Source organism: Cricetulus griseus, chromosome 6 (genome assembly GCF_003668045.3).
Source record: "Cricetulus griseus strain 17A/GY chromosome 6, alternate assembly CriGri-PICRH-1.0, whole genome shotgun sequence".
NCBI lineage: Eukaryota > Metazoa > Chordata > Mammalia > Rodentia > Cricetidae > Cricetulus > Cricetulus griseus.
This window is the reverse complement of record NC_048599.1, coordinates 146,527,690-146,553,895: the sequence shown is the minus strand read 5'-3', so window position 1 is coordinate 146,553,895 and position 26,206 is coordinate 146,527,690. Positions and strand designations below refer to the sequence as shown.

Genomic DNA, 26,206 nt, shown 5'->3' with positions numbered 1-26,206 from the left:
CCTGGAGCTGGGCGCTGGGTGCCGGGAGGGACGCGCGGAGATGACGCAAGCAGCACCGGAAGCCGCTCCCCTGTGAGGTTGCGGACCAGAGCAGCGGCCGCAGGTCCAGGTCTGTGTGGGCTCTGGGCCGGGCGGGATTGGGCAGGGATCCTGGGCGCCCGCGGCGTTGCTGACCCACCCCCTCGGCCTGTCTTCTCCCTCTCCCCGCAGGCGCCATGGCTGCGGAGCGGACCCGGCCGCTGCGACGCTCTGGCGGCCCGAGCGCGCCTAGTCGGTGTGAGCCCGGCGCGAGGTCCCGGGCCCCGGGGCGCTCGCTCAGGTCAGTGCCGCGCGGAACACGGCTCCGGGAGCAGGGGACCAAGGGAGTCATGAGCGGGCTGAGGGATTCGGAGTTCATTTTAGAAACAGGAAAATTAGATCTAAGAGTTCCTGCCTCGGTTTCCCTATCTGCGAAATGAATTAACATTGATGCCCCAAGGCTACCGTTTGATGAAAGATGAAGTGCGGACAGGTGGTTTGTAAAACACAGAACGTTGTAGAGCGTGTAGGAAGGCACCATACTTGTGGGTATACTTGAAAACAGGTGTGTATTCGGGATGCTGCTTAAAAAAAGGGGCCGAGATAACTGTATTCATACTACATAGTAATAGTAACTGGCATTTATTGTAGGTTTATAGTGTGCCAGATACTGTGCAGAACACTTTATCCTGTTTAATCCTCACAAACTCCAGTAGGTAAAACAGTACCAGGCTACAGTTTACAAGTGAGGAAATATGCTTGAATTACAGGAGATGATTTGCCCATTGGTTACCCAACAAGTGAAATTTCAGGGCCCGAGTTTTTATTTGAATTTTTTTCAAAGCTTTAAAAAAATAGCCCCCAAACTAGGGGCTTTTAGGCCATGGGTGGCTGTGGACTCTAGTAGTCTCAACACTCAGGCAGCTGAGGCAGGAGAATTGTGAATTGGACTCCAGCCTGGGCTGCATTGCAAAAGCCTGTCTCAAAAGACAAACAAAAAAAAATTAAAGCAATTTTCGAAATTCCTGGAGCAAAGAGAGGAAAATATTTTTAAAATAGTGTATTCACATGTTTTAAATACAAAAACCTTTATATTTAAAAGGGAGCTCCCTCATCCCTTTCCCTTGTCTTTCTCATTCTCCCTGGAAGTAACCTGTTTAATCAGTTTCCTGAATATTCACAAAATATTTTTATGTACATATAACCCTCAGTGTACACATGCACACATATTCAAAGCATCTGATTCTTTTTTCCTTTTCGGTTTTTTGAGACAGGACCTCTCTACATAGCTCTAGCTGCGCTGGAACTCCCTATGTAGACCAGGCTGGCCTTGAACTCAGAGATTTCCCTACATCTGTCTCTGCTTGGCCTGCCTCTGCTTAACTGGTTGTACTTGGTAGGAAAAGGGGGGTAAGGAGATAACCTTTCCAACAACAACAAATATCTACCTTTTATTCTTTAAAAAAAAATACATTTTTGTGTGTGGTGTGTATGTATGCTTGAGTTTGTGTGTGAGTGTGTAAGCCAAAGAACAATTTTACGGAGTCAGTTCTTGCCTTCTAACTTTACGTGGTGTCTTAGTTTGGTTTTTATTGCTGTGACCATGCTATTACCATGACCATTACAACTGTCATAAATGAATACCTTTAATGGAAGAGGCTCAGTTACAGTTTCAGAGGTTCAGTCCGTTGTCATGAGGAGGAGCATGGTAGAGTGCAGGCAAGAAGTTGACTGACTGTCACACTGAGGGAAACTTGAGCAGAAAAGACCTCAGAGCCTGCCCCCCCCCCCCCCCCCCGCGCGCACATACACACACACACACACACACTTCCCCTCCAACAAGGCCACACCTCCTAATAGTACCCCTCCCTTTGGGGACCATCTTCTTTCAAACAACCACATTCCACTCCCTGGCCCCCAAGGTTTATAGCCATATATTAATGCAAAAATGCATTCAGTCCACCTCCCAATGTCCCCATAGTTTATAATAGACCCAAACATGTTTCAAAGTCTCTTCTCAGATGCATGGCAATCTCTTTACTGTAATCCCCTGTAGAATCAAAATCAGAAAACAGATCATATACTTACAACATATGGTGGCACAGGATATACATTTTCATCCCAAACACAGGGAAGGGAGCATAGTGAGGAAATACCAGACTAAAGAAAGACTGAAAACCAGCTGGGCAAACTCCAAACTCTGCATCTTCTTGTCTGATGTTAAAACACTTCAGATCTCCAACTCTGTTCATCTTTGTTGACTACAAGACACTTCTTTCTCTTGGGGTGGTTCCACACCCTGTTAGTAGCTCTCCTCTGCAGGTAACCCATGACTTTGGTGTCTATAACATTGTGGGTTCTCCAAGGCAATCCAGGCTTCAACTCCACAGCTTCACACAATAGCCTCTCTACTAGGCCCCCATTCAGGGACACCCTGACATGTACTTCTATAACTCCTTTTTTTCTATCCTTAACTCTATCAGAACCACATGGCCAACGCTGTCAGCTGTTAAGGTATGCTGCTTGCTGGGGCTGGAATATGGCCCCCTCATTCAGTTACATCTTCACTAGCTTTCTTTCTGTCTTTCACTGCCTAAGCTTGGCTATCATGAAACTTGGTCGGTAGACCAGACTGGCCTCAGATTCAGAGATCCTCCAGCCTTTGCCTTCCCAATGCTAGGATTAAAGGAGTGCCCCAGCACACCAGGCTCTTAATTCCTTTTACAAGTTAGAAATTTAGCGGGTGGTTGGGATCTTCCTCTGAGGTCACCAATTCATTTATTTCATTTATTAATCCATTTATCTCCTTAAACACAAAATTTAGCTTTATTCCACTTCCTGGAACTCTTTTTCTCAAATATTTTTCCTTGCTCAACTTGCTCCTTTTCATTATGTATTTTCATTAGAGTTAATACAAAACAAGCCTATACTAGGCTGTTTGAGATTTCTTCTGCCAATAGAATTAATCCAAAACTCTTCACTTTAGCTTCAGGCAGACTTTTCAGGGCAAAAAGCAGCCACTTTCTTGACCAAAATATCACAAGAGCAATCTCTAGGTAACAGACTAAATTTCTTCTCCACTGAAACCTCTTGAGTCAGCCCCCCACCCCCCATAATTCAAATAACTCTTAGCACCACTGTCTTCCATGCTCCTACTAGTATGACCCATTAAGCAGTATTTAAAGCATTCCATTGCTTTCCAAGCCCTAAGTACCAAAGTCCAAACTCTTCCAAACAAACACATGGTTAGGCCGATCACAGTAATATCCCACTCCCTGGTACCAACTTCTTAGTTTTTTTTTTTTATTGCTGTGAAGAAACACCATGATCATGAAAACATTTAGTAGAGGTGGGGGGCTCGCTTACAGTTTCAGAGGTTCAGTACATTATGGTGGAGTGCTGGCAGACATGCTGGAGTAGCTGAGAGTCATGCATCTTGTAGGCAACAGAAAATTGACTTGGCTGTCACACTCAGTGCCAAACCCCACAGTGACCCACTTCTTCCAACCTCCTAATTGTGCCCCTCCCTTTAGGGGCCATTTTCTTTCACACCACCACACATAGGTTTTGGGGATCAGGTCATTAGGTTTTGGAGCAAACCTTTTTACCCACTGAGCCTTGTCATGGCCTGAATCTTTTATTCCTTACTTGCACAGGTTATGGCAGAGTAGAAGGAGAGGAAATATTCAAACTTTGCACCCACAATGCTTTGCCTGTAAAACAATGCAGAGGTGGAAGTTTTTGCCTTGGGAGGTGGAGACTGGGTAATATTGAGCTGCTACTTCCTATATAACTCTGGACCATAGAGTTTTTGCTAGTAAGGGCAGTAGTACTTACATTTTCTGTGAACCGGCTAAAATCAAATGATACTCACAGGCCCTGCTTTAGTCATAAAGACCAGCGTAAATGTAATTGCTTAGAGGTATAGATCCAATTCAGGCTCCCATCTCCCACTTTAGGACTGTTTTCTAATACTACATGCTTCATCAGATCTTTGTGATTGTTTTCTGTTAAGGGCTGGAGAACAAGTTTGCATTGAGAAAGGTGAGAGGTGCATGATAGGGAGGGGTGTGCATAGAGAGGAGTGAGCACCTAGGAAGCAATTAGAACCTTGAGTCAGTAACTGCCTTTCATTATGAAATTAGTTTGCGTCCTTGAGTTTTTCTTCTAGATATGAAGGAAACTTGTGATAAGATTATAGGACTGACGTTAGTCTGTCATGTCCATTCCAGCCTCTGACTAAATAAAGGAGTCCTGCCAGGCATTTATAGTAATGGAACTAAAGGTACTGTTGGACATGTCTGCTTCATTTCTGATTCTCATGCTGCCGCAGTTGGGACAGTAGCTTCTGTTTTACAAACGGAAACATAGACATTAGTTGAGCATTCCCATGATCACATAGGAAGTGGCTGAATCAGCTTTAAAAACAAAACAAAACAAAACTGGCTGGTCTAGCCTTTTTCATTTATCCCACTCTCCTCAGTATCCATCGGTCCTGTCTCTTCACACTAATGGGAAACTCCATTCTGTAGTTAGCTGTTCCACTGCTGGAAGGAGTGTTGTGATGAATTAGAGCACCTCCTCCTGTTGAATTGAAATCCCATTTCCTGGGGCTTCCCTGGGGATCTTGTGCTGCCAGTGCATGGCATTATTCCTAGAGGCTATGTAAACAAGTTCAATTTAGACCTGTGGCTTTAAGGAACTTCCCCCCAAAATTAGTTGGTTCTTTTAGAAAAGTAAAAGTTGGTGAGTTTTAGTAGTATGCTCTGAGTAGTCAAATGATTTTAGACACATTTTGTGGCACACATCGGTCATTCTGGTACTCAAGGGGGGAAGGGCTCAGTGAAAATCCAAAGTTCAATAGCTACAGTGCCCACAGAAACTAATGGCTTAGTCTTGTAACTAATTATTCTTAAGGGTAGGGTTTTCTGGGTGTGTTGCAGAGGAATTGTGCTAGGGATCAGACAGAGGAAGCCTATTTTTTGAGATGAGTTGATGAGACCATGTGAATTGCTTATTTTTAGCAGATGAAGAACTGGGACTTTCAGATAAATGAGTATGTCCTGTAGACCCAGACCCCTTGACTTGGAGTAGTCTTCAGAAGCCCAAGCTGTTACCTGGAAAGGACTGATTGAAACATTCCATTGCTTTTACTAACACATAGCTTTGTGTCTGAAATGGTCTTGCCAAATTACATACTGGGAACTTGGTTTCTACTCACTTTTCATAACAAAGATGGATCTAAGTAACATGTCAGGAAAGAAATTTATTTTCTTCCAGATTGAACTTTTTTTTTTTTTTTTTTTTTTTTTTTTTTTTTTTTTTTTAATTTTTCACCCTGAGGAAGTTTCCTTTTTTGTGGTTTTTTTTTTTTTTTTTTTTTTTTTTTTTGGTTTTTCAAGACAGAGTTTCTCTGTGGCTTTGGAGGCTGTCCTGGAACTAGCTCTTGCAGACCAGGCTGGTCTCGAACTCACAGAGATCCATCTGCCTCTGCCTCCCGAGTGCTGGGATTAAAGGCACTCGCCACCAACGCCCGGCCTTTGTTGTTGTTGTTGTTTTTGTTTTTTAGATTTTATTTATTATGTATACATGTATATCTGCACACCAGAAGAGGGCACCAGATCTCATTCAAGGTGGTTGTGAGCCACTATGTGGTTGCTGGGAATTGAACTCAGGAACTCTGGAAGAGCAGTCGGTGCTCTTAACCTCTGAACCATCTCTCTAGCCCCCTATTTTTTTTTTAAATTAGGTGACAATCTCGTAAGAAATCAGAAGAACCCCCCATAAGCCGTGAAACTGTTACCCAATATTAAAATCAATACATAACAAATCTTTTTTAAAGTTAGTATTTTTTCTTTGCATTAGTTTAATTATCGTTATTATTAATTTTTTTTTATTTATTTTCTTTTCAAGATAGGGTTTCTCTTTATAGCCCTGGCTGTTTTGGAATCTGCTCTGTAGACCAGGCTGACCTCTAGTCACAGAGATCTCCCTGCCTCTGTCCCTTGCGTGCTGGGATTAAAGGTGGGTACCCCCACCTGGCTACTGTACTGATCTTGAAAGCACGGGCCTCTATTCTGTTCTGCCATTTCACTAGCTTTGTTAGCACAGGTGATTTACTTAGCTTCTTGCACCTATAAATTCTTCATTTGTAAAGTGTAAATGACACGTTTTTATGGTGAGTGTCAGGATGATTATTTTTTGCTTTGTGTGTTTGAACTGTGGTCTTGGTATATTGCCCAGCCTAGTCTCCAACTTAATGATCTCTTAGGGTAGCCTCTAAGTGGCTAGGATTGCATGCATGTTCCACTGTGCCCAGCACTATGGGAATTATTAATTTGCTTTATCTTGTAGGCTGCAAGGGCCCTCATGGTTCTCTAGGGAACATGGCAAGGCTTCTAAAGGAAACTGTAAGGCCTGTAGTAATCCATGTTCTGACAGGCAGTGCTGAGGGAGATGGCACACCGAAGACCCGCTGCACAAAGCTTATTACACGTTTATTTCTCCTTCACACCTTTTTGCTTCAGCATCTATTGTTTTTTTGTTTTTTGGTTTTGGTTTTTTTGTTTTGTTTTTTGTTTTTTGGTTTTTCGAGACAGGGTTTCTCTGTGGCTTTGGAGGCTGTCCTGGAACTAGCTCTTGTAGACCAGGCTGGCCTCGAACTCACAGAGATCCGCCTGCCTCTGCCTCCCGAGTGCTGGGATTAAAGGCGTCAGCATCTATTGTAAAACCAAGTCATTAATTTTGTGATTTTGGGTGGCAGATCAGGTTGTACCCTGGTACAAATCTCTGGTCACAGAGATTTGTTTTGTGTATGTTATATCCTGGTGCTATTATTGTAATTTTATTCCGAAATAAAGTGTATTTAGTAAGGAATTTAGTGAGGAAGCAGTTTTGTAATGGATTGGATGGAGGGTTGTATGCAGAGTAGAATACATTCTTATGAATGTTCTGTAAATCTTTGTTGGTGGCGATACGTATGACATCTATTAGACTTCAAAAGGAGCAAGTCACACTGACATAAGTTCCTCTGACCTTTATTATATCACGATTTGTTAAAATGTTTTCCTAGATGCATTTCCTTTTGTGTGTATGGAAACATTCAGTATAGTTTATTAACTATAAAGTAACTAAGCATAAAATTGTAATGCTACTTTTACACTAATTTTTAATACTTCATTTATTAGCAGTCTTGCTTGAACAATCTTTTTGAACAGAACTAATACAATATTTTGATGTGCCACAGGTAAATATTTCCATAACCTTATGGAGAGAAAGGACTTTGAGACATGGCTTGATAACATTTCTGTTACATTTCTTTCTCTGACGGACTTGCAGAAAAATGAAACTCTGGACCACCTGATTAGTCTGAGTGGGGCAGTCCAGCTCAGGCACCTCTCCAATAACCTGGAGACTCTCCTCAAGCGGGACTTCCTCAAACTCCTTCCCCTGGAGCTCAGTTTTTATTTGTTAAAATGGCTCGATCCTCAGACTTTACTCACATGCTGCCTGGTCTCTAAGCAGTGGAATAAGGTGATAAGTGCCTGTACAGAGGTGTGGCAGACTGCCTGTAAAAATTTGGGCTGGCAGATAGATGATTCTGTTCAGGACGCACTGCACTGGAAGAAGGTTTACTTGAAGGCTATCTTGAGGATGAAGCAGCTGGAGGACCATGAAGCCTTTGAGACCTCATCACTAATTGGACATAGTGCCAGAGTGTATGCACTTTACTACAGAGATGGACTTCTCTGCACAGGTAAGGGCCTGGGCAAGTGCCCAGGGTGGGGAAGCAGGGCTCCTCTCTCCTGACAAGACCGGTCTCTGTAAGCTTGCTCCCTCTTGAGAAGAGCAAGCGTTGGTATATGGGACATTTGTAGTGATGCTTTCCTCTGAGCACATGTCCCCACTCCTCATGCTCTTCTTCTCTTAGAGAAGAGTCTTTTTTTGGGGGGGGTACAAGACAGGGTTTCTCTGTGGCTTTGGAGACTACCTTGGAACTAGCTTTTGTAGACCAGGCTGGTCTCAAATTCACAGAGATCCCCCTGCCTCTGCCTCCCGAGTGCCGGGATTAAAGGCGTGTGGCCCACCGCCCGGCGAGAAGAGTCATTTTTATAGGGATTTATTAAGACCGTCTTTTAAGTGTAATGTGAATCAGAAAAGTGTAGGCTACTTCTTATACTTTTCTTCCATATTTATTAATTTTGTGTCTTATCTTTAGAAAAACATTTTAGGTTTGACAAGAACATTTTTAGATGAACTATTTAACCTGTATTTATTTCCTTGCCTTTAAAATAATGGGAAGGGACATGTTCCTTCCATACATCTGTTCGTTCGTTTGTTTGATTGGTTGGTTTTGTTTTGGGTTTTTTTCTTTTTTGTTTGTTTGTTTGTTTGGTTTTTTTGTTTTCTCAAGATAGGGTTTCTCTGTAGCTTTGGAAGCTGGCCTGAAATTCCATCTGTAGATCAGGCTGTCCTTGAACTCACAGAGATCTGCCTGCCTCTGCCTCCCAAGTGCTGGGATTAAAGGCGTGCATCATAGCTGCCCAATGTAGGCATTTTTATTTTATGGGATAAAAAGTAGTAACCTTGGTTGGAAATAATGTGCCTTTTAGCTGTTCTGAAGAACCCCGTGTTTTAAAAACACTTAGCTGCTTGCTGGTGTTTTCTCTTCTACCAGTTACAGAGCCAGGGGTCAACTTGTTCTTAGACAAGGTACCTTGGAAGATACTTGAAATAAATCTGCTAGATGTCTTAGTTGCTTTTCTTTTGCTGGGACAAGACAACATGGCCAAAGCAACTTATAAGAGAAAAAATTTAATTTGGAGCTTATGGGTCCAGAGTTGATGACCATGGCCACAAGCACAGCAACGGGGAGGGTAGGCAGGAATGGTGTTGGAGCAGTAGGTAAGAACATGAAGCAAAGAAAGCTAACTGAGAATGGCATGGGCTTTTGAAGCCTCAAAGCCCACTCCCAGTGACATAATTCTTTCAACAAGACCAAACCTAGTCCCTCCCAAACAATGCCACCAACTGGGGACCAAGTGTTCAATCATATGAGCCTATGGGGGTCATTCTCATTCAAACTGCCACACTGGAGTATGGGACAGAAGAGCCCTCACTCTTGGAGTATACTTTTAACAGGCTTAAAGCACATGAGAGTGTACCTATATAATATACATTGTATATACAACTGTTAAAGTTTTAAATTTGGTGTTACTACAGAATTATAAGCCGGGCAGTGGCAGTGCACATCCTTAATCCCAGCACTCCTCGTGGGAAGCAGAGGCAGGTGGATCTCTGTGAGTTCTAGGCCAGCCTGGTCTACAGAGCTAGTTCCAGGACAGCCAGGACTGTTACATAGAGAAACCCTGTCTTAAGAGGGTGGGGTTTATAATGATGAATGTGTGTTTCCAAAAATGGTTCTGATATGTGTGTGCATTTAGGCAACACATTTTGATGGCCTAGGAAGGATAGTAATTCCTTCCTAGGCGGTGTGTAGAATGGTTCTAGGAGTTTGTTTGTGTTGTTGTTAGATTTATTTACATGAGTATTTTGTCTGCATACCAGAAGAGAGCATTGGATTTCATGGTATTAAAGTTATAGACAGTTGTGAGCCACCATGGAACTCAAAATCTCTGGAAGAGCAGTTGATGCTCTTAACAACTAAGCCATCTTTTAAGCCCACCCAGTTTTTGTTTTTGTTTTGTTTTTTACTTTTTAATTATGTATTTATACACACATCAGAGTTTGGGTATTTACACATAAGTTCATGTTCCTGCAGAGGCCAGAGTGAGCATCAGGTCCCTGACATGGATGCTGGGAACTGAACTAGGGTCTTCTGCAAGAGCCATGTCTTCAACCCTGCTTCTGGTTCTTACCAGCAATCTTACTTAATGCCTGTTTGCTTACATCATGTACATTGTGTACGGATATCCGTATTCATTGTTCAGTCCAGGACATTTTTTAACAAATATTCCTGGAGTGCCAAAACTATGTAATTTTAACATTTAATATGCATTAATCTTTTGAATAAATATATCATGTGGCTATATGTTAGTATGTGTTCAGGTTTCTGTTTTATGAATATTTGTTTGTATTTCCCTCCCCTGCTTGGATTATTTACTTTGTGACAGAAGCTGGATTATAATTATCAGTTCTACAAATGTGACTGGCTCTCTGCTTAGTGTCTTTACATGTATACTGAATTACTGCTGTGCCCACAGCAGCCATAAATAATATGCTTTACTTTCAGTCTCTCCAGAATCAATCTCAGTATCTTTAGTTGTTAAGAGAAAAGTAACTTTTCAAGATTATTATTTTTTTTTAAAGGTTTATTTATTTGGTATGTATAGTGTTCTGTCTGCATATATCCCTGCAGGCCAGAAGAGGGCACCAGATCTCATTACAGATGGTTGTGAGCCACCTTGTGGTTGGTGGGAATTAAACTTAGGACCTCTGGAAGAACAGCTTCTTAACCTCTGAGCCATCTCTCCAGCCCCATCAAGATTTTTTTTTTTTTTTAAAGATTTTATTTATTTAGTCTTCTGCTTGTATGCTAGCAGAGGGCACCAGGTCTCATTCAAGGTGGTTGTGAGCCACCATGTGGTTGCTGGGAACTGAACTCAGGACCTCTGGAAGAAGAGTCAGTGCTCTTAACCCCAAGATTATTTTTAAATTGCATTTCTATATAAAACACATATTTTTCCATGTGGTGGCTTATCCTCTGAAATGCCAGGCACTTTTCCAGTTTGATTAGTCATTTGATTAAGGCATTTCATGGTTTGGTTTGTCACCCTGAACTTGCTTCAGGCTTTCTATTTTCCCTGTAAGTCCGATTATTGCAACATTATCATCCATTTTTTTGTGCATTGATGTCCTTTGTAGTTGTTAACACTCTACTTATTTACAGTCTGTAGCCTCTTTTTTTTTTTTTAAGATTAAGATATGGTATTGATTTGGCACTCCTTACTTAAATATTGGCAGTGGGCTGGTTATCTTCATGGTCACCTTTTTTGTTTTTGTTTTTTTGTTTTTGTTTGTTTTGAGACATGATCTCTCTGAGTAACAGTGACCGTCCTGGAACTCACTCTGTAGACCAGGCTGAACTTGAACTCAGAAATCTGTCTGCCTCTGCTACCTGAGTGCTGGGATTAAAGGATTATGCCACCAAACCTGGCCTACTTACTTTTTTCAAAGCCATGTGGGTGCTGGGAATAGATCCCATATCCTCTGCAAGAGCAGCCAGTGCTCTTAACTGATGAGCCATCTCAAGCCTTGACTCTAGCTTTAAAAAGTGTGTGTGTGTGTGTGTGTGTGTGTGTGTGTGTGTGTGTGTGTGTGTGTGTTTTCAGTCCACATGGTAGTCACAACATTACAGATATCTGTAAAGATATCTGGCATCCTCTTCTGGCAAGCAAGCAGAACAGTGTATGCATAATAAATAAAATCTTTAAAAAAAAAAAAAAGAAGAAATCTGGGGCCTGTGCATGCTAGGCATGCACTCCACCACTAAGCCATATTCAGCCCCCAAACCCTGCATTTTAAGTTTCTAGAGATGGCTCAGAGGTTAAGAGCACCAGCTGCTCTTCCAGAGCTCCTGAGTTTAGCCACAACCAGCAACCACATGGTGGTTCAAAACCATCTATAATGAGATCTGGTGCCCTCTTCTGGCCTGCAGGCATACACGCAGGCAGAACACTACATAATAAATAATTTCTGAGAGGTTAGTTTCTAAGTAGTTATATATTATTTTTATGTAATTTACCTGGTTTGCATTTGGAAATTATGTCATGATTTTTGTTAGTTTGAAATTTCTAGTGGCATCATGCTTGAGACTTCCCAGGTAAAAGAAATGTTAGAGAATTATATATGTGTTTCTTTTTAAGAATTTTTGGCCAGGCAGCGGTGGCACACACATGTAATATCAGCACTCAGGAGGCAGAGACAGGCAGATTTCTGAGTGTGATCTACAGAGCAAGTTCCAAGACAGCCAAGGATACTCAGAGAAACCCTGTCTTGCAAAAAAATAAAATAAAATAAAAATGGACTTGTTTGATATACCAAGTCAGACCAAAAAAAAAAGAAGAAGAAGAAAAATTATGTTTATTTGTGGGGGGGGGGGGGGGGGGGATACAGAGACATGCAGAGAGAACCGGGGAGACCAGAAATGGATATCAGATCTCCTATAGCCAGAGTTGTGAACTGCCCAGTATGGGTTTTGGGAAAGTCATTTTTCTAGAAGACTATGCATTCTTAACCACTGAGTTCTGTCCCACCTCTCATTTGTTTCTTAAGAATTCCAATTTTCAGTTGTGAATTGTGGAATCCTGAATTTGTCAGTGAGATAGTATAACAAAGAGAGTAAAGACCAGTACTAACAATTGGCCTGGTCTTCAGGGAGGTAATCCTCCCTCCATTCTGCAGTTTATTTCTGAAATGATGAGAGAGAAACCTAGTTTACTTTGTGACATCAGTAGTTACATATTTATGAAATGTCTGCCATTAGAAAACCATGTGGGAGCCATGTGGGAGAAGCAAGGCAGTTCTTTGCTCCCAGGGTACACACGCTCTATCAGGAGGGTGACTTAACGTAGGTGACAATCCCCTGAGAACTCTGCCTTTCCACAGATCAGCTTCTGCTCTATTGCAGTGCATCATTACCCCATAGGATCACTGGCTAGCTAGATCTGACTGTGCAAGAGAGAAGCCTCAAGTCTACATTTTTGTGAAATGTGTTTGTTATTTTTCGGTATTTATCTAGATTTTCAAATACCATGGCTAGGTCATGTTCAGCCTGTGGGTAGTAGCTCTGTGGTAATCTCTGGAGAAAAATGAGAGCTGTAACAGCTCCAGTAAGAGGCAGAGTGACTGAGTGTATAGCTCAGCAGAATACTTGCTTTGTGTGAGCACAGTTCTAATTTGATGCCCCAGCTCCACCCCCACCAAAGGGAGAAAAGGTAGTTAAATTTTGTGGGGAAACTGTGCTCCTCTCACTTCTACATGACTCTAGGGATTGCACTCAGGTTACTAGCCTTATGCAGCAAGCATCTCCTGCTGAGTCATCTCGCCAGCTTCCATCCTTACCATTCCAGTTAATGAAATCTTTTCCTCAAACATGCCGAACCTTGGCTTAAAAGTAGAACTGGTGTATAGTTGAAGAGCCAGTTGTGCTCAAGCTTGAGGTGTGTTGGAGGACACACACTATGGAGCACAGCTATAATCTGAGGGGACCTCTCGCTTTTATGCCCTCATATTTGCTGAGGGGCTCTTTCCTACCACTGACTGTGTGAATGACATTGCTTATTTACCTTTGTCTGACTAAGGACGACCATGAGAGCAGGAAGTCCTTGCCTGACGTAGGTGTCCTACATACAGATGTTAACTGAATGAAACACCAGTTAAGCACTGGCAGTGGATCAGAAGGATTTTAATCATTCTGTGGTCTGCTGTGCTGCAGAAGAGCCACGAGCCCTGTTGGGTTTTTGAGCTATAGCTGGTCCAGATGGAAGTGTGAAATGGGAAACACCAGAATTAAAAGACTTGGAACATAAAAGAACAAAGAGTGTCCTTTTGATACTTTATCTGTTACATTTTGAAATATTAGCATTTTTGACAAAATGAGTTAAATAAAATACACTGTTTTCATGTTTACTGTTAGAAGACAAATTCTATGTGGTTTCTGTCTGGCACACTGTTGCCGACCTCTGCTTCTTAAGAGTGTTATTGAAGATGGAAAATTGCCTAGCAACCTTTTAAAGATTACTGAGGTTAGTTCTGCAACTCTAAACTAGAATGCTTTAGCCTTCTGTTTGTGAGTTTGTCTTTGTATGCTCATTTCTTCCATTTCAGCCTTTGAAAACCAACTTGTTGGTGCTTTCCAAGAATACAATGTCCTGGTCAGAGTAACTGTATTTAGTATTTCTCAAAATGTCATTTGTTGGTCCTCTAAAAGTAAGTTTTGAGACAAAATTTTAATAATTGGGATTTCAAACTTAATGAAAATTCAGTCCTGAATTATCACCATGATTCGTATAACCTTTTTATCAGAGGCCATGCTGTGTCCCATGTGACTTGGGACTGGGAACCCTGAAGAAAGAACAGACATGCATACAGTGAAGCTGGGATCAAATGGGGTTCTCTAACCACAGTAACCCAGAACCTCAGTGTGTTTATTAGTTACAGCTCAGTGGGAGGGTTCCTTGGTCTCACTGAGAGATATCTTAGGTAGCCAGTCTCTAATTGTAAATAGCCAGGAGGTGGAAGCTGTAGTTCTCAGTCTCTGTACACATTGGTCAGTCATTTGTAAACATATTCATAAGGACACCTTTGCCATCCCTTTTAGCCTGTGTAACAGTTTTGCCAATTTACCATTGGCCAATTGCTCTTGGAGTCATCGACAGACCTTACTCATGTCAAAATACATATTCATTCAGAAGTTTACACACTCAGGGCTTCCTCCACTTCCTACAGACAGAAATAAAACCAACTTTTTTTCCTACAAACCTAAGCGCTTGGTGAGTTGATAGGGATATTTGCAGGTGATTTATCCCTAGTATTCACTGAGGGTCCTTGGCATCTTTCAAGATGGCTCAAGAAATTACCAGTTGACTTTTGTGACAGTTACCCAGTGACCTGAGGCTTATCTTTATCCTGTCTTAGAATGGACTGTGGTTTCCAAGTCAACAGCCCTTATTTATTCAGGATTGTTGGGTAGTGAGTAGATAAGCATGTCAGTGTAAACATGCAGCCAAGGGTAAGATGAACCCAGTCAAACCTGAAAGCTCTAATAGCCAGAGATAGGAAATGTTGCAAGTAGAAGCATGAAGAGCTGCTTTAATCTAATATCTTTTTATCACCCAGAAGATGAAGGGGCAAAGACAAGAGGCATGGGTTCTGTCTTAGTATATTTAAAGCCATTTTGAGGCCCAACAAATCACATTGTCTGTGCTTTGGGTTTCTTAGCCTTAGAGCAGAAGCACTCCAGAGGGGACTATGGAGAGCCTCTTTAAGGGGACTGATTCTCCTCCTCAAGGGTGTCTAGGTCACACTAACCTTCCTGGTTTTTCTCTTCAAGGGTCAGACGACTTGTCTGCAAAGCTGTGGGATGTAAGCACAGGGCAGTGTGTTTACGGCATCCAGACCCACACTTGTGCAGCTGTGAAGTTCGATGAACAGAAGCTTGTGACAGGCTCCTTTGACAACACCGTGGCCTGCTGGGAATGGAGTTCTGGAGCCAGGACACAGCATTTCCGGGGGCACACGGGGGCGGGTGGGTTCTTCTTTTTTGAGGGTCTTTACAATTACTTTAGCAATGCCTTTTAAAATCAGGAGTCAAATACTTTTTTGTTTTTTTATTGCTTGCTTTAACCTGTGATTTTCTCTTCTTTCTCAACTGCTGCAGCTATTTCCCTGCATTTCAGTATTTGGAATGTTTTCCACAATTTTGCTTTTCCTTAGCCTTTAAAACACTCTTTTATGTACCTGTATACTGGAAGGAGTAGCTGTCCTTCTCCCAGTTTCTCTTTCTGCACAGTCAGTCACTTTTGCTTTTAGTGGATTCCGTTCTGTCACACTTAGACATTCAGACCACTCCGTTTACTTATTTAGAGCTGAAAACCCTTGGGCAGAAGGTAGTTCACGGATTGTATCTACACAGAATAGTACTTGGCTGCTAAGTAAGTAAAACAAGCAACATCCTGGGGCTAACATGAAGGGTATTTCTGTTTTAGAATGTCATATTTATGAGCAGACTAGACTGTCATGCACATAATCATGGTGACTATTTTACCTCCTGATCCTAAGCTCCATAGGTCAGGGATTCTGACTATCTTGTTTACTCTTATACTGAGTTCCTTACGTTGTACCTGGTGCTTAGTATTTCTTTAAATCTAGCTCTTCTGCTACTAACCGCCCCCCCAACTATCCTTATATATTTACAATTTTTCTAATCTGCCCCCATTTGTTTTAGAAGTCTATGGCTTATAGCTGGTCGTGGTGGCACACGCCTTTAATCCCAGCACTTGGGAGGCAGAGGCAGGCGGATCTCTGTGAGTTCCAGCCTGGTCTACAAAGTGAGTTCTAGGACAGCCAGGGTTACACAAAGAAATCCTGTCTCAAAAACAAACAAAGTCTACGGTTTAGTAGGGACCCAGTCCATTAAACAGAGTAATACTTCATGGCATAAGGATACCACAGCTTCTAGGTGATGTCATTCCTTACCAGTTTTAAAGGTCTTGCTCTAAAAATGTTTCTTGACACTGCTGTTTCTTGACACTGCTGTGGCTTTTAATCCATGCCTTTCCTGTACCCTCTGCCTGGAGTGTTGTTTATGTTCTTATTAAGCTGTATGCATTCTTCTTGTCCCGTCTCCAATAGTTCATCTTCTCTAAAGTTCTCTCTGATGACCCTGTCAGAGTAGTTATCTTCAGTGTTGCTCTAGCAAAGAGGTAACCTTTAAAAAAAACAAAAAACAGAAAACCAACTTGTCCCTCAGTTTCTTGAAGGAAGGTCAGCATCATCTCTAGGTTCCCAGTGTCCTTTTGAGTTTGACAGACATTTAGAAACAAATAGTGAATGTTTACTGCGCGCCCTAAACTAATGCAGTTACTGGGTATAGGATTTGAAGAAATTTAGACACTGTTGATTGAGTCCAACCTCTGAGATCCTTGTTGTTGTCTGTCCTGGTCTTTCTGGGGCTTGAGTGTTCTGCAGCTTATTTTCTTCACACTGCAGATTTTAAAAGGGCCACCTTTGCTGGTGTTCTCCCAGAAACTAGATTGCATCATTTCCATCATGTGAAGCTGACACAAGTAGAAGAGAGCATATTAATCTTAAGGCTTTCTCAACCTTAGGAAAAACTTTAACAACAGTTGTGAAATAGATTTCTTTGTATCATAAAATTGCTGGTTGAATAGCTCAATTCTTAATGTGCTCTGGTTAGGAAGTTATGTATTTAGACAGCTAGTAGAATAAATGTTATTATTATTTTATTATTATTATAATTTTTTTTTTTTTTACAAACATCTGTTGACAGTGAAGTGTTTTAACTTTGACTGTGTTGTGTGCACTAGTGTTCAGTGTGGACTACAGTGATGAACTGGATATTTTGGTGAGTGGCTCTGCGGACTTCGCTGTGAAAGTATGGGCTTTATCTGCTGGGACATGCCTGAACACACTCACTGGGCATACTGAATGGGTCACCAAGGTAGGAAGACCAGGGAATGTCCTTGGTGTCTGGCTCCTCACTGGTGGGGAATGGAAGATGGTAGGCCTTGTGTATATTGTAGATGAATCACAGGAGAATAAATGTACTCACAGAACGTGGTGGTGTGCCATAGTGACCAACATGTAAAAGCCACTTAGATAATCCAATAGATTATCTGGGTGTAGTCTACGTGTCATAATCCCAGCACTTAAAAGGCTGAGGCAGAAATACCATGAGTACAAGGCCAGCCAGTTTAGGCTACATAAAGATACCTCTTATTCAGAACTTTTTTTTTTTTTTTTTTTTTTTTTTTTTTTTTTTTTTCCAGAACTGTATTTTTTGTTTGTTTGGTTTTTGGTTTTTTGAGGCAGGGTTTCTCTGTGGTTTTGGAGGCTATCCTGGAACTAGCTCTTGTAGATCAGGCTGGTCTCGAACTCACAGAGATGTGCCTGCCTCCTGAGTGTTGACATTAAAGGCGCTTGACACCACCACCCAGCTGGAACTGTAATTTTCATTTTGAAAAGTTAAGTAAGGGTAGTAGTAGCACACATCTTTAATCCCAGCACTTGAGAGGCAAAGGCAGGAGGATCTCTGAGTTCAAAGCTAGCCTGATCTACAGAGCAAGTTCCAGAACAGCCTGGGATACACAGAGAAGCCCAGTATCAAAAGAAAAAAAAAATCTGAAAGGCAAGTGTTGCAAACTTAGTTCAGTGGTAGAGTGCTTGTCTAGCATGAGGCTCTGGGTTTGATCCTCAAGACTACAGATAGCCACTTCCCCCATACCCCCAAAAAGAGCAATGACTAAACAAAACCAGCATCACCACCAACAAAAAAGTGTAGTGTTTGCAAAATATGAGATAAGGAGGGGCTGGGTATAGCTCAGTGGTAGGTCAAGTACCATCATGACAAAAATATAAAGAAAGCAAAGAAGAAAAATGAGTCTTTATTATTTTCAAAATAAAGTGTGTTTTCTTATTTTCAAAATAAAGTGTGTTTCAAATGCAGCATAGTGATAGGTATGTTGTGCAGGCATATTTTTTTTGTTTGTTTTTTTCAGACAGGGTTTCTCTGTGTAACAGCCCTGGCTGTTCTTGAACTCACTCTGTAGACCAGGCTGGCCTCAACTCACAGAGATCCGCCTGCCTCTGCCTCCCAAGCGTTTGCTTCCACTGCTTGGCAAGACACACAATTCTTGAGTTTATTAATGCTCTTTCTAAGAGGCTGGGGATGTAGGAGTAAATAAAATAGACCTTGGCCTGATCTGATGGGTTTTAATCTAATAGAAATGGTTACTATGTATTAATTTCACAAATAAATGTTGTTTAATTGCAGATTAGTACTGTGAAGTATAGTATGGTATGAGAGAGTCTAGGAAGTAATTAGGAAAAGCTTTTTGAGAAGAGCCAAACAAATAGCTGTGGAAAGAGCAGCTAGAACATTTCAGAGAGTGTAGTTTATATTTGCATGTGCTCAGGGACAGGAAAGCACCTAAAGAAGGCCAGTGCAGGGGCTGGAGAGATGGCTCATAGGTTAAGAGCTCTTCCAGAGGTCCTGGGTTCAATTCCCAGCAACCACATGGCGGCTCACAGCCATCTGTAATGAGACCTGGTGCCCTCTTCTGGTGTATAGGCATATATGCAGGCAGAATACTGTATACATAATAATAAATAAATCTTAAAAAAAAAAAGAAAGAAAGAAAGAAAGAAAAAAGAAAAAGAAGGCCAGTGCATCCATCCTGTAAATGTGAGAGCTGGCCGCAGAGTTAGTTGGGCCATAGTAAGGTTGATAAATACTAGAAGTGTATTGGGAAAACTATTGGCAGTTATGATTTAAGGTCTGCTGTGATTTATATATGAGAAACACAGTTTGAATGTGTTAGGAGACAATAGATTTGGAGATATATACACATGGCTACAAGATGCCTAGTTAGGTTTAGCCGAAGCAAAAGATGCAGTGGCTCGGGTTTATATGGCAATGCATGAAGGATCTATCTTTAATATAAAGTCACCTAAATTTACTCATTGTAGGTTAGAAAAGAAGATAGACTCAGAAATGCCTGCCAGGTTTTAGATTGGGTGGGCAATCTAAAATTTTCTCTGAATTTTAGATTAGTAAAAGTAAAGATAGGGCAGTTTACGAGAAGATAGGTAACTGCTGGGCACATTCACTTGTTGGAACAGATAAGTTAATATATCTCTGGCAGCCCTAGTTGGTGTGGGCTCAGGATTATGCCTGTGATGTAGACAAGTCCTCCTCCCTTCATGACCTTAATAACTCTGTCGTCAGCTAAATCCTTGTACACATTAAATAAAGTGTTGGGGCAGTATCAAGCAGAGGTGCCTGACGGGTGCTAGCAGGTCTGCTGGGTTTAGCTACTTCTATATCTCAGGCTTCTGAGATTACTAGGACCTAATAATAACAGATGACCCCAAGTGCTATGGAATTTTGCCTTTTCCTGTTACTATTATTTGATTCTATTTCATCTTCACTTCATTACCTTATATGAAGTAAGGCACTTTACCTCCTGTCTTAACAAGCGAGTAGTAAACAGAAACAGTAAGTCTGGGGTGTAGTGCAGTGGTAGGGTGCTAACTTAGCACATGGGAGGCTCTGGGTTCAGTGTCCAGCACTATGGAACAGCATACCTGCTACACAGTCTTCTCCATGGCTGCAGTTAGCAGGTCTCTCTGACAGATGCAGGTCCTTATTCTGAGTCTGGTGCTTTTTCTTTGTGTGGTTCACATGCTCATGAAAACAGACCATGTTTACCCACATCTGTGTGCACAGTGTATGTTCCTTGTTTGTTTATTTTTAAGAACTGGGTCTTTTTAGGTAGCCGTAGTTGACATGGACTCACTGTGTAAGAGATCTGCATGTTTTTGCCTTCCACGTGCTGGGATTAAAAGCATGTACTACCACACTTGGCTCCTTACATTTAAGTCAGTGTGTGTGTGTGTGTGTGTGTGTGTGTGTGTGTGTGTGTGTGTGTGTAATAACAGCAATAATAATAAAGAGGATGCAGTAATGAGGATCAAATTAGAGCTTTGTGTATAGTAGGCAAGTATTTCACTACTGAGCCATATCCCAAGTGTGTACTTTACAATTTTAAAAATTAGTCCTGATGTTAGCACTTACAAAGTAAAAATAAGAGAGTGAATGCTCCCAGCACTGGACATTGAGATACCGTTAGTTAACAGAATCTAGTTGTGGTAAAAATATTAAGAATTAACCTAATAATAGAATTCCACATTACATGTTCCATCATATTAATTCAAGCTCATTTTCATATTTTAATTTAAGAACAATATAAAACTACAATAAGAACAGGAGTGGTAAGTTCTTTGTATAATTTAGATGCTTATGCTTGTAGGTGGTTTTGCAGAAGTGCAAAGTCAAGTCTCTCTTGCACAGCCCTGGAGACTACATCCTCTTAAGTGCCGATAAATATGAGATCAAGGTAAGTTTTCTCCCTCCATAATTTATCTCATCAAAGGGAAAAAAATAGCATAGAAGGAAAACTAAAAATGTATATGGCAAAGGGAGCTAACTGCCAGGGAGAGATCTTAGTTTAAGTCATTATACCCATTGGAAATGGCATGATTCATCTCTCAAATGCCAGGCAGGTTTTGTGAATTTTAAACCAAAGAAATCCAGGAGGCTGGTGAAAGTCAGTACTTCGGTTTAGATCTCTAACACCTATTAAAGGCCAGGAATATAATCCCAGTGTGAGGCGGCAGAGATAAGATCTCTGCATTGAAAAATAAATATGGGCTGGAGAGATCACTCAGAGGTTAAGAGCACTGGCTGCTTTTCAGAGGTACTGAGTTTAATTCCCAGCAACCACATGGAGGCTCAGAACCATCTGTAGTGAGATCTGGTGCCCTCTTCTGGCCTTCAGGCACATATGCAGACAGAACACTGCATATATAATAAATCATAAAAAGAAAAATAAGTAAGTAAATAAATCAATACACACATATAGGTGTGTAGATACACATATACATTTTAGCCAGGTGATAGTGGTATATGCCTTTAATCCCAGCACCTGGAGACAAGGACAGGTGGATCACTATTAAGTTCAAGGCCAGCCTCATCTACACAGCAAGTGCCAGGACAGAGATGGGTACGCAAAGAAACCGTTTCTTGCAAAACAAAACAAAACAAAACAAAAGGATCCCTGGGACTTGCTGCCCAGCTAACGTAGTCAAATTGATAAGCTGCAGTTGCTTTCTCTCGACTGCATCTCAGAAACAGAGTGGAGAGTAATTGAGGATGATAGCAACATCAGCATCTGACTCCCACATGAACTCATGCCTGAGCACACACAGAGGAGAAAATACTGAAAATGATTTTCCACACATTGTCTTTTGTTTGATTTTTGTATCTTGAGAGGGCTCAGCCATGTAGCCCAGATTGACCCTAAACTTGCAATCCTCCTGATTCAGCATCCTGAGCACTAAGACTCTTAAGGCTCATACTGCCTACCTTCCTCAGTTCTTAGATCTAAACTATAAAAAGAAACATTTGTTTTAACAATTGCCAAGAATTTTTTTAAGACAGGGTTTCTCTGTATAGTTCTGGCTGTCCTGGAGCTCTCTCTATAGACCTATAGACCAGGCTGGCCTCCAACTCAGAGACCTGTCTGCCTCTGAGTGCTGGTAGTAAAGGTTTGCATCACCACGGCCTGGCAGACACCCCATTTTTATTGCATCTTTAAACCTTTGTGGTCGGCATTATCTCTATTCAGAGAGGTTAAATATTTTACCTAAGATCACATAAAATCAGGACTTAAACCTGTGACTCTTGACTAAAACAGGAGTCTTGACCCTGTATTTCCTTTGTGTCTGTTAGCAGGTGCCACTCTTTTTTTTCTTCAAGTCATGTTATGTAAACACTTTTCTTTCTTTTTTTGCCGTGTGTGTGGGGGGGGGTGTGGGTGTGTGTGGGGGTGTCTGTCTGTCTGTCTGTCTGTCTGTCTGTCTGTTTCCCTGGCTGTCTTGGAACTCGCTCTGTAAACCAGGCTGGCCTGGACCTTAGAGATTCGCCTGCCTCTGCCTCCAGAGTGAATTAAAGGTGTGCTGCTCAGTGCGCTGGCTTTTCTTTAGTAATATGCTCAATCATCTTCTCTATTTATTTATTTTGTAGATTTGGCCAATTGGGAGAGAAATCAACTGTAAGTGTTTAAAGACCTTGTCCGTTTCTGAGGATAGAAGTATCTGCCTGCAGCCAAGACTTCATTTTGATGGAAAATACATTGTCTGTAGTTCAGCGCTTGGTCTGTACCAGTGGGACTTTGCCAGTTATGATATTCTCAGGTAATGTTTCCTTGGGCCATGTGCTCTGCCTTTAAAAGTCTGTACAGTTCAGCAGTGCAAAGAGAAGATCTGGGTGTGCTAGTCAGTGTCTTCTTTTGGGAAGTACTACATCAGTCAACTGGGTTGAATATGTTAAATGCTACACTTAGGCAAATGTTTTAGAAGCACATGAGAAAGTGTCATATGCTTAAACATAGAGATGAAGGTTCTAATCACTCTCTGACTCGGAATCATGAGCCCTTTCTTCCCTTTCAAGATGAGAAGACCTTTCTGATCTCCTTCAGCTCTACTGTCTTAAGTTGGACTTCATTGTCAGTTGAACCTATCCTTTGTTATTTGGTCCTGACTCCCAATGGAGTCTAGGCAGTAAGTGGCCTTCTGTTGTCTAGTGACTATTTAAACTACAGTTCACTTCCAAAGAAATTTTATGTGAGTTTCAATGACAGTTTTGTGCCCCAATGCAGATCCCTTTCCAGGAATTGGAAGGTTATGTTGGCATGTTTGAGTGCTGTATGGTAAACTAGAGAATTTACTTTTATGATAGACTTGAATTTAGGCATCTCTCATGCCAAAGATCTGTATTATCTCCGATGATCTGTGTGGCTTTGTCTAAATGTCTCAATTCTGTGCCTCAGTTTTCTCATTTATAAATGAAATGCTTGTGGTGAGGAGCTAGCATAGGAACTGACAAATCTTTGTTATAATGACTTAGAAGTCCTTCATTAAGAAAGACTGACTTTGTTTGGTCTCTTGTACTATACGCCTATTAATAATTCTGTTAGTGCTCTGTAGCATAATTCAGGAAACAACGAATAGAATAAAAATAGAATAGAAAAAATTGAACATTGCTGTCATTGTTTTTATTATCATAAATACATTCAAGATCAGCTTATATGGGGTCTGATTATAGCCCTATGAGTATGACTTTGATGCACTTTGGCTCTCTGGTCTCAGCTACAGCCTCATTTTTGTCTGTCTGAGTCATAGAATAATTAGCTAGGTTTCAGAGCTGTCAATCATTTCTAGAGTGATCATGCTTTGAGAAAAGGATAAAAGCCTAAAAATGTAAGGGCCCTATATTCCACATCTCCTCCTAGTCCAGCATTCATACAGCCGTGGCTGTGTTATCCAGTAGGCATAAGCTTAATGTATTGAGAAGCCAAGGCCACCAAAAGTAAGAAATTTTGAAACTGTAATCTCATAACTTGAGAGGTGTAAGCAGGAGAATATGGAGTTCAGAGTAATCCTTAGCTGTGTAGTGAATCTGTAGGTTAGCTATGTGAATGCCTGTCTCTAAAAAACAAAAACAAAGAATCAGAGCGGGGTGAGCAAAGGACCACTTGACTTTGAGTCCCAGAACCCAGAAGGGGATAGAAGACTGACAAGTGGTTCTCTGACTTACACACACCTGTTGTTGTTTTAGTGCTTCCTACCCAGAATGGTGTCTCTAGAGTCCTAGAAGAAAGTTTGTTGATGTTTTAGAGTTTAGACTTGCTAGATTTAAGTAAGGAGCCTGATTGATCGTTTGCTGGTAGAAGTGCTAGGTTTAAATCTAAAAAGGAGACAGTTTTATCTCTGCCTTTTTCCACCTCCAAAACAAAGGAAATTTTTTGAAGTCTTAGCACGAATCCTGTAGCCTCCGGTCCCAGGATCTTTTTACTTTTGAACTTAGAAAAAAAGCCCAGTGGCAGCATGTTGTGCACTTTAGCTGGAGAGTCGCAGTGATCTTGAACAACCCAGGGCCCAAACTGCCAGTAGGGATTTCTATTTGCACTTCTGAAGTGGTCAGTATTAGGACCCTGCATGCCTGTCAAACCCTGCATTCTATTCTGCAACATTGTATTTTAATATTGGAAATGAACTCCCCCCACCCCCTTTGGTCTATTAGAGGAATTTTGTGTTTGTGTTCTTTGTGCCACTGTTTTATTTGTTACGAGGTATTTATTGAACACTTACCTGTGAATCAGGTATACGGATGTATACTGGGAAGCAGCAGAAACATTAAACCATAGTCATGGGAATGACTGACCAGGAAGAGGGAAGACCAATGTGCAATAGCTAATTATAGGGCTGTCTTCAGTGGTAGATACCTGCCTAGCTTTAGACTTTAGGCTTAACTTCCAGTACCACTGAACAAACCTTTTCTTTCATTTTTTATTATATACAAAAATACCAGGGGCTGGAGGGATGGCTTAGAAGTTAAGAGCACTTGCTACTCTTCCAGAGGTCCTGAGTTCCATTCCCAGCAACCACATGGTGGCTCACAAACATCTGTAATGAGATCTGGCACCCTTCTCTTCTGGCCTGCAGGGATATACGCAGGCAGAATACTGCATACTAAATAAATACTTCAGATGGAATGTTTAGCTTGACTAGATAAAATCAGTTCTTGAATATTCCAGGAGTTGTTTTTCCATTTTCAGTCCAGGTTAGTCCATGTTCTGGTCTAGTTTTCACACCAAGGACCAGCAGTTTTTGACTATTTTACTAATATCATGGAGTATTATCCTGGTAGAAGTTTTTTTTTGTTTTGTTTTTTCCCAAGCCAGGGTTTCTCTGTAACCTTGGCTGTCCTAGAACTCACTCTGTAGACAAGGCTGGTCTCAAGCTCAGAGATCCCCTTCCCTCTGCCTGGGAGTAAAGTCATCCACTGCGTTTCCTTTTCCTTTTTATCAAAAATTCTTACTAGGCCGGGCGGTGGTGATGTACCAGCATTTGGGAGGCAGAGGTAGGTGGATCTCTGTGAGTTGGAGACCAGCCTGGACTACAAGAGGTAGTTCCAGGACAGCCTCCAAAGCCACAGAGAAACCCTGTCTCAAAAAAAAAACTTACTATCTCTAAATTTCCTTAGGAGTACAAGTGTCTACAGCAAAGTTGTCTTCTGCTTCATGATCCGGAACTCTCTTCCTTGTAGGGTCATCAAGACACCTGAGGTAGCAAACTTGGCTTTGCTTGGCTTTGGAGATGTCTTTGCCCTGCTGTTTGACAACCACTACCTGTACATCATGGACTTGAGGACAGAGAGCGTGATTAGCCGCTGGCCTCTGCCAGAGTACAGGAAATCAAAGAGAGGCTCCAGCTTCCTGGCGGGCGAAGCGTCCTGGCTAAATGGACTGGATGGGCACAATGACACAGGCTTAGTCTTTGCCACCAGCATGCCTGACCACAGTATTCACCTGGTCTTGTGGAAGGAGCACGGCTGACACCGACAGCTACCACCGCTGACTTTGGGTGCCAGGACTGAGGGTTTTGGGTGCAACGTCTGTGGCAGCCAACTGCATGAACCAAAGTTCTCACCTAAAGGTATCATCACGCAGTGCACAATCATTTATCTGTTTGCCAGGGGTCAGGGCTGGGGCGGGAGGGCTTGTTTTACTGACATACACCGCAGCATGCTACTGAGGTACACCAGTGACTTACTTTATTTGTACTTAGTTACGTTGGTCAGTATGAGGTTGCATTTTTGGATTTATCTTTCTGAGTGGAATATTGAGTAAAAAGAAAGTTAAATGATTCATTAATCTGCTAAGTGGTTGCGTATAAAATAACATGGAGTCTGTTATTAAAGCTTTTTCCCATAGTCTTTGTTTGAATTTGAAGCAAAAGGTGCTGTGATGTTATAGCAACTTTCTCACGAGGCTTGGATTTTACAAGAGCCATTGTTAAAAGA

At 41.6% G+C, this 26,206-nt stretch overlaps 1 protein-coding gene and 1 long non-coding RNA gene across 7 annotated transcripts; one reads left to right on the top strand and one right to left on the bottom strand.

Annotated features, from left to right (window-relative positions):
- On the top strand, positions 1-26,206 carry LOC100756088 (F-box/WD repeat-containing protein 2). Of its 6 annotated transcripts, none has more exons than XM_027423707.2 (8): positions 1-109; positions 211-319; positions 7,265-7,774; positions 15,092-15,286; positions 17,088-17,221; positions 20,592-20,678; positions 22,367-22,536; positions 25,451-26,206. In XM_027423707.2, exons 3-8 carry the CDS (start codon positions 7,285-7,287, stop codon positions 25,737-25,739), a joined length of 1,365 nt encoding a protein of 454 aa, XP_027279508.1. In that variant the 5' UTR covers positions 1-109; positions 211-319; positions 7,265-7,284; the 3' UTR covers positions 25,740-26,206. The 6 variants fall into 6 exon arrangements, with proteins under 6 accessions (XP_027279508.1, XP_027279511.2, XP_027279510.1 ...); XM_027423710.2 differs by having other exon boundaries at positions 25,388-26,206; XM_027423709.2 differs by lacking the exon at positions 15,092-15,286.
- On the bottom strand, positions 13,581-17,089 carry LOC113830757. Its single transcript, XR_003486840.2, has 2 exons — positions 16,672-17,089; positions 13,581-16,468 (listed from the first exon to the last, which is right to left on the bottom strand). It is a non-coding gene; the product is annotated as an uncharacterized LOC113830757 (long non-coding RNA).

Bases quoted from the DNA above. Each gene is read 5' to 3' on its own strand.
- LOC100756088 (XM_027423710.2), top strand. From the start codon at position 7,285: ATGGAGAGAAAGGACTTTGAGACATGGCTTGATAACATTTCTGTTACA. The intron at 7,775-15,091 runs GTAAGGGCCTGG...TTTCTCTTCAAG, and splicing joins AGATGGACTTCTCTGCACAG to GGTCAGACGACTTGTCTGCA. The intron at 22,537-25,387 runs GTAATGTTTCCT...AAATTTCCTTAG, and splicing joins GCCAGTTATGATATTCTCAG to GAGTACAAGTGTCTACAGCA.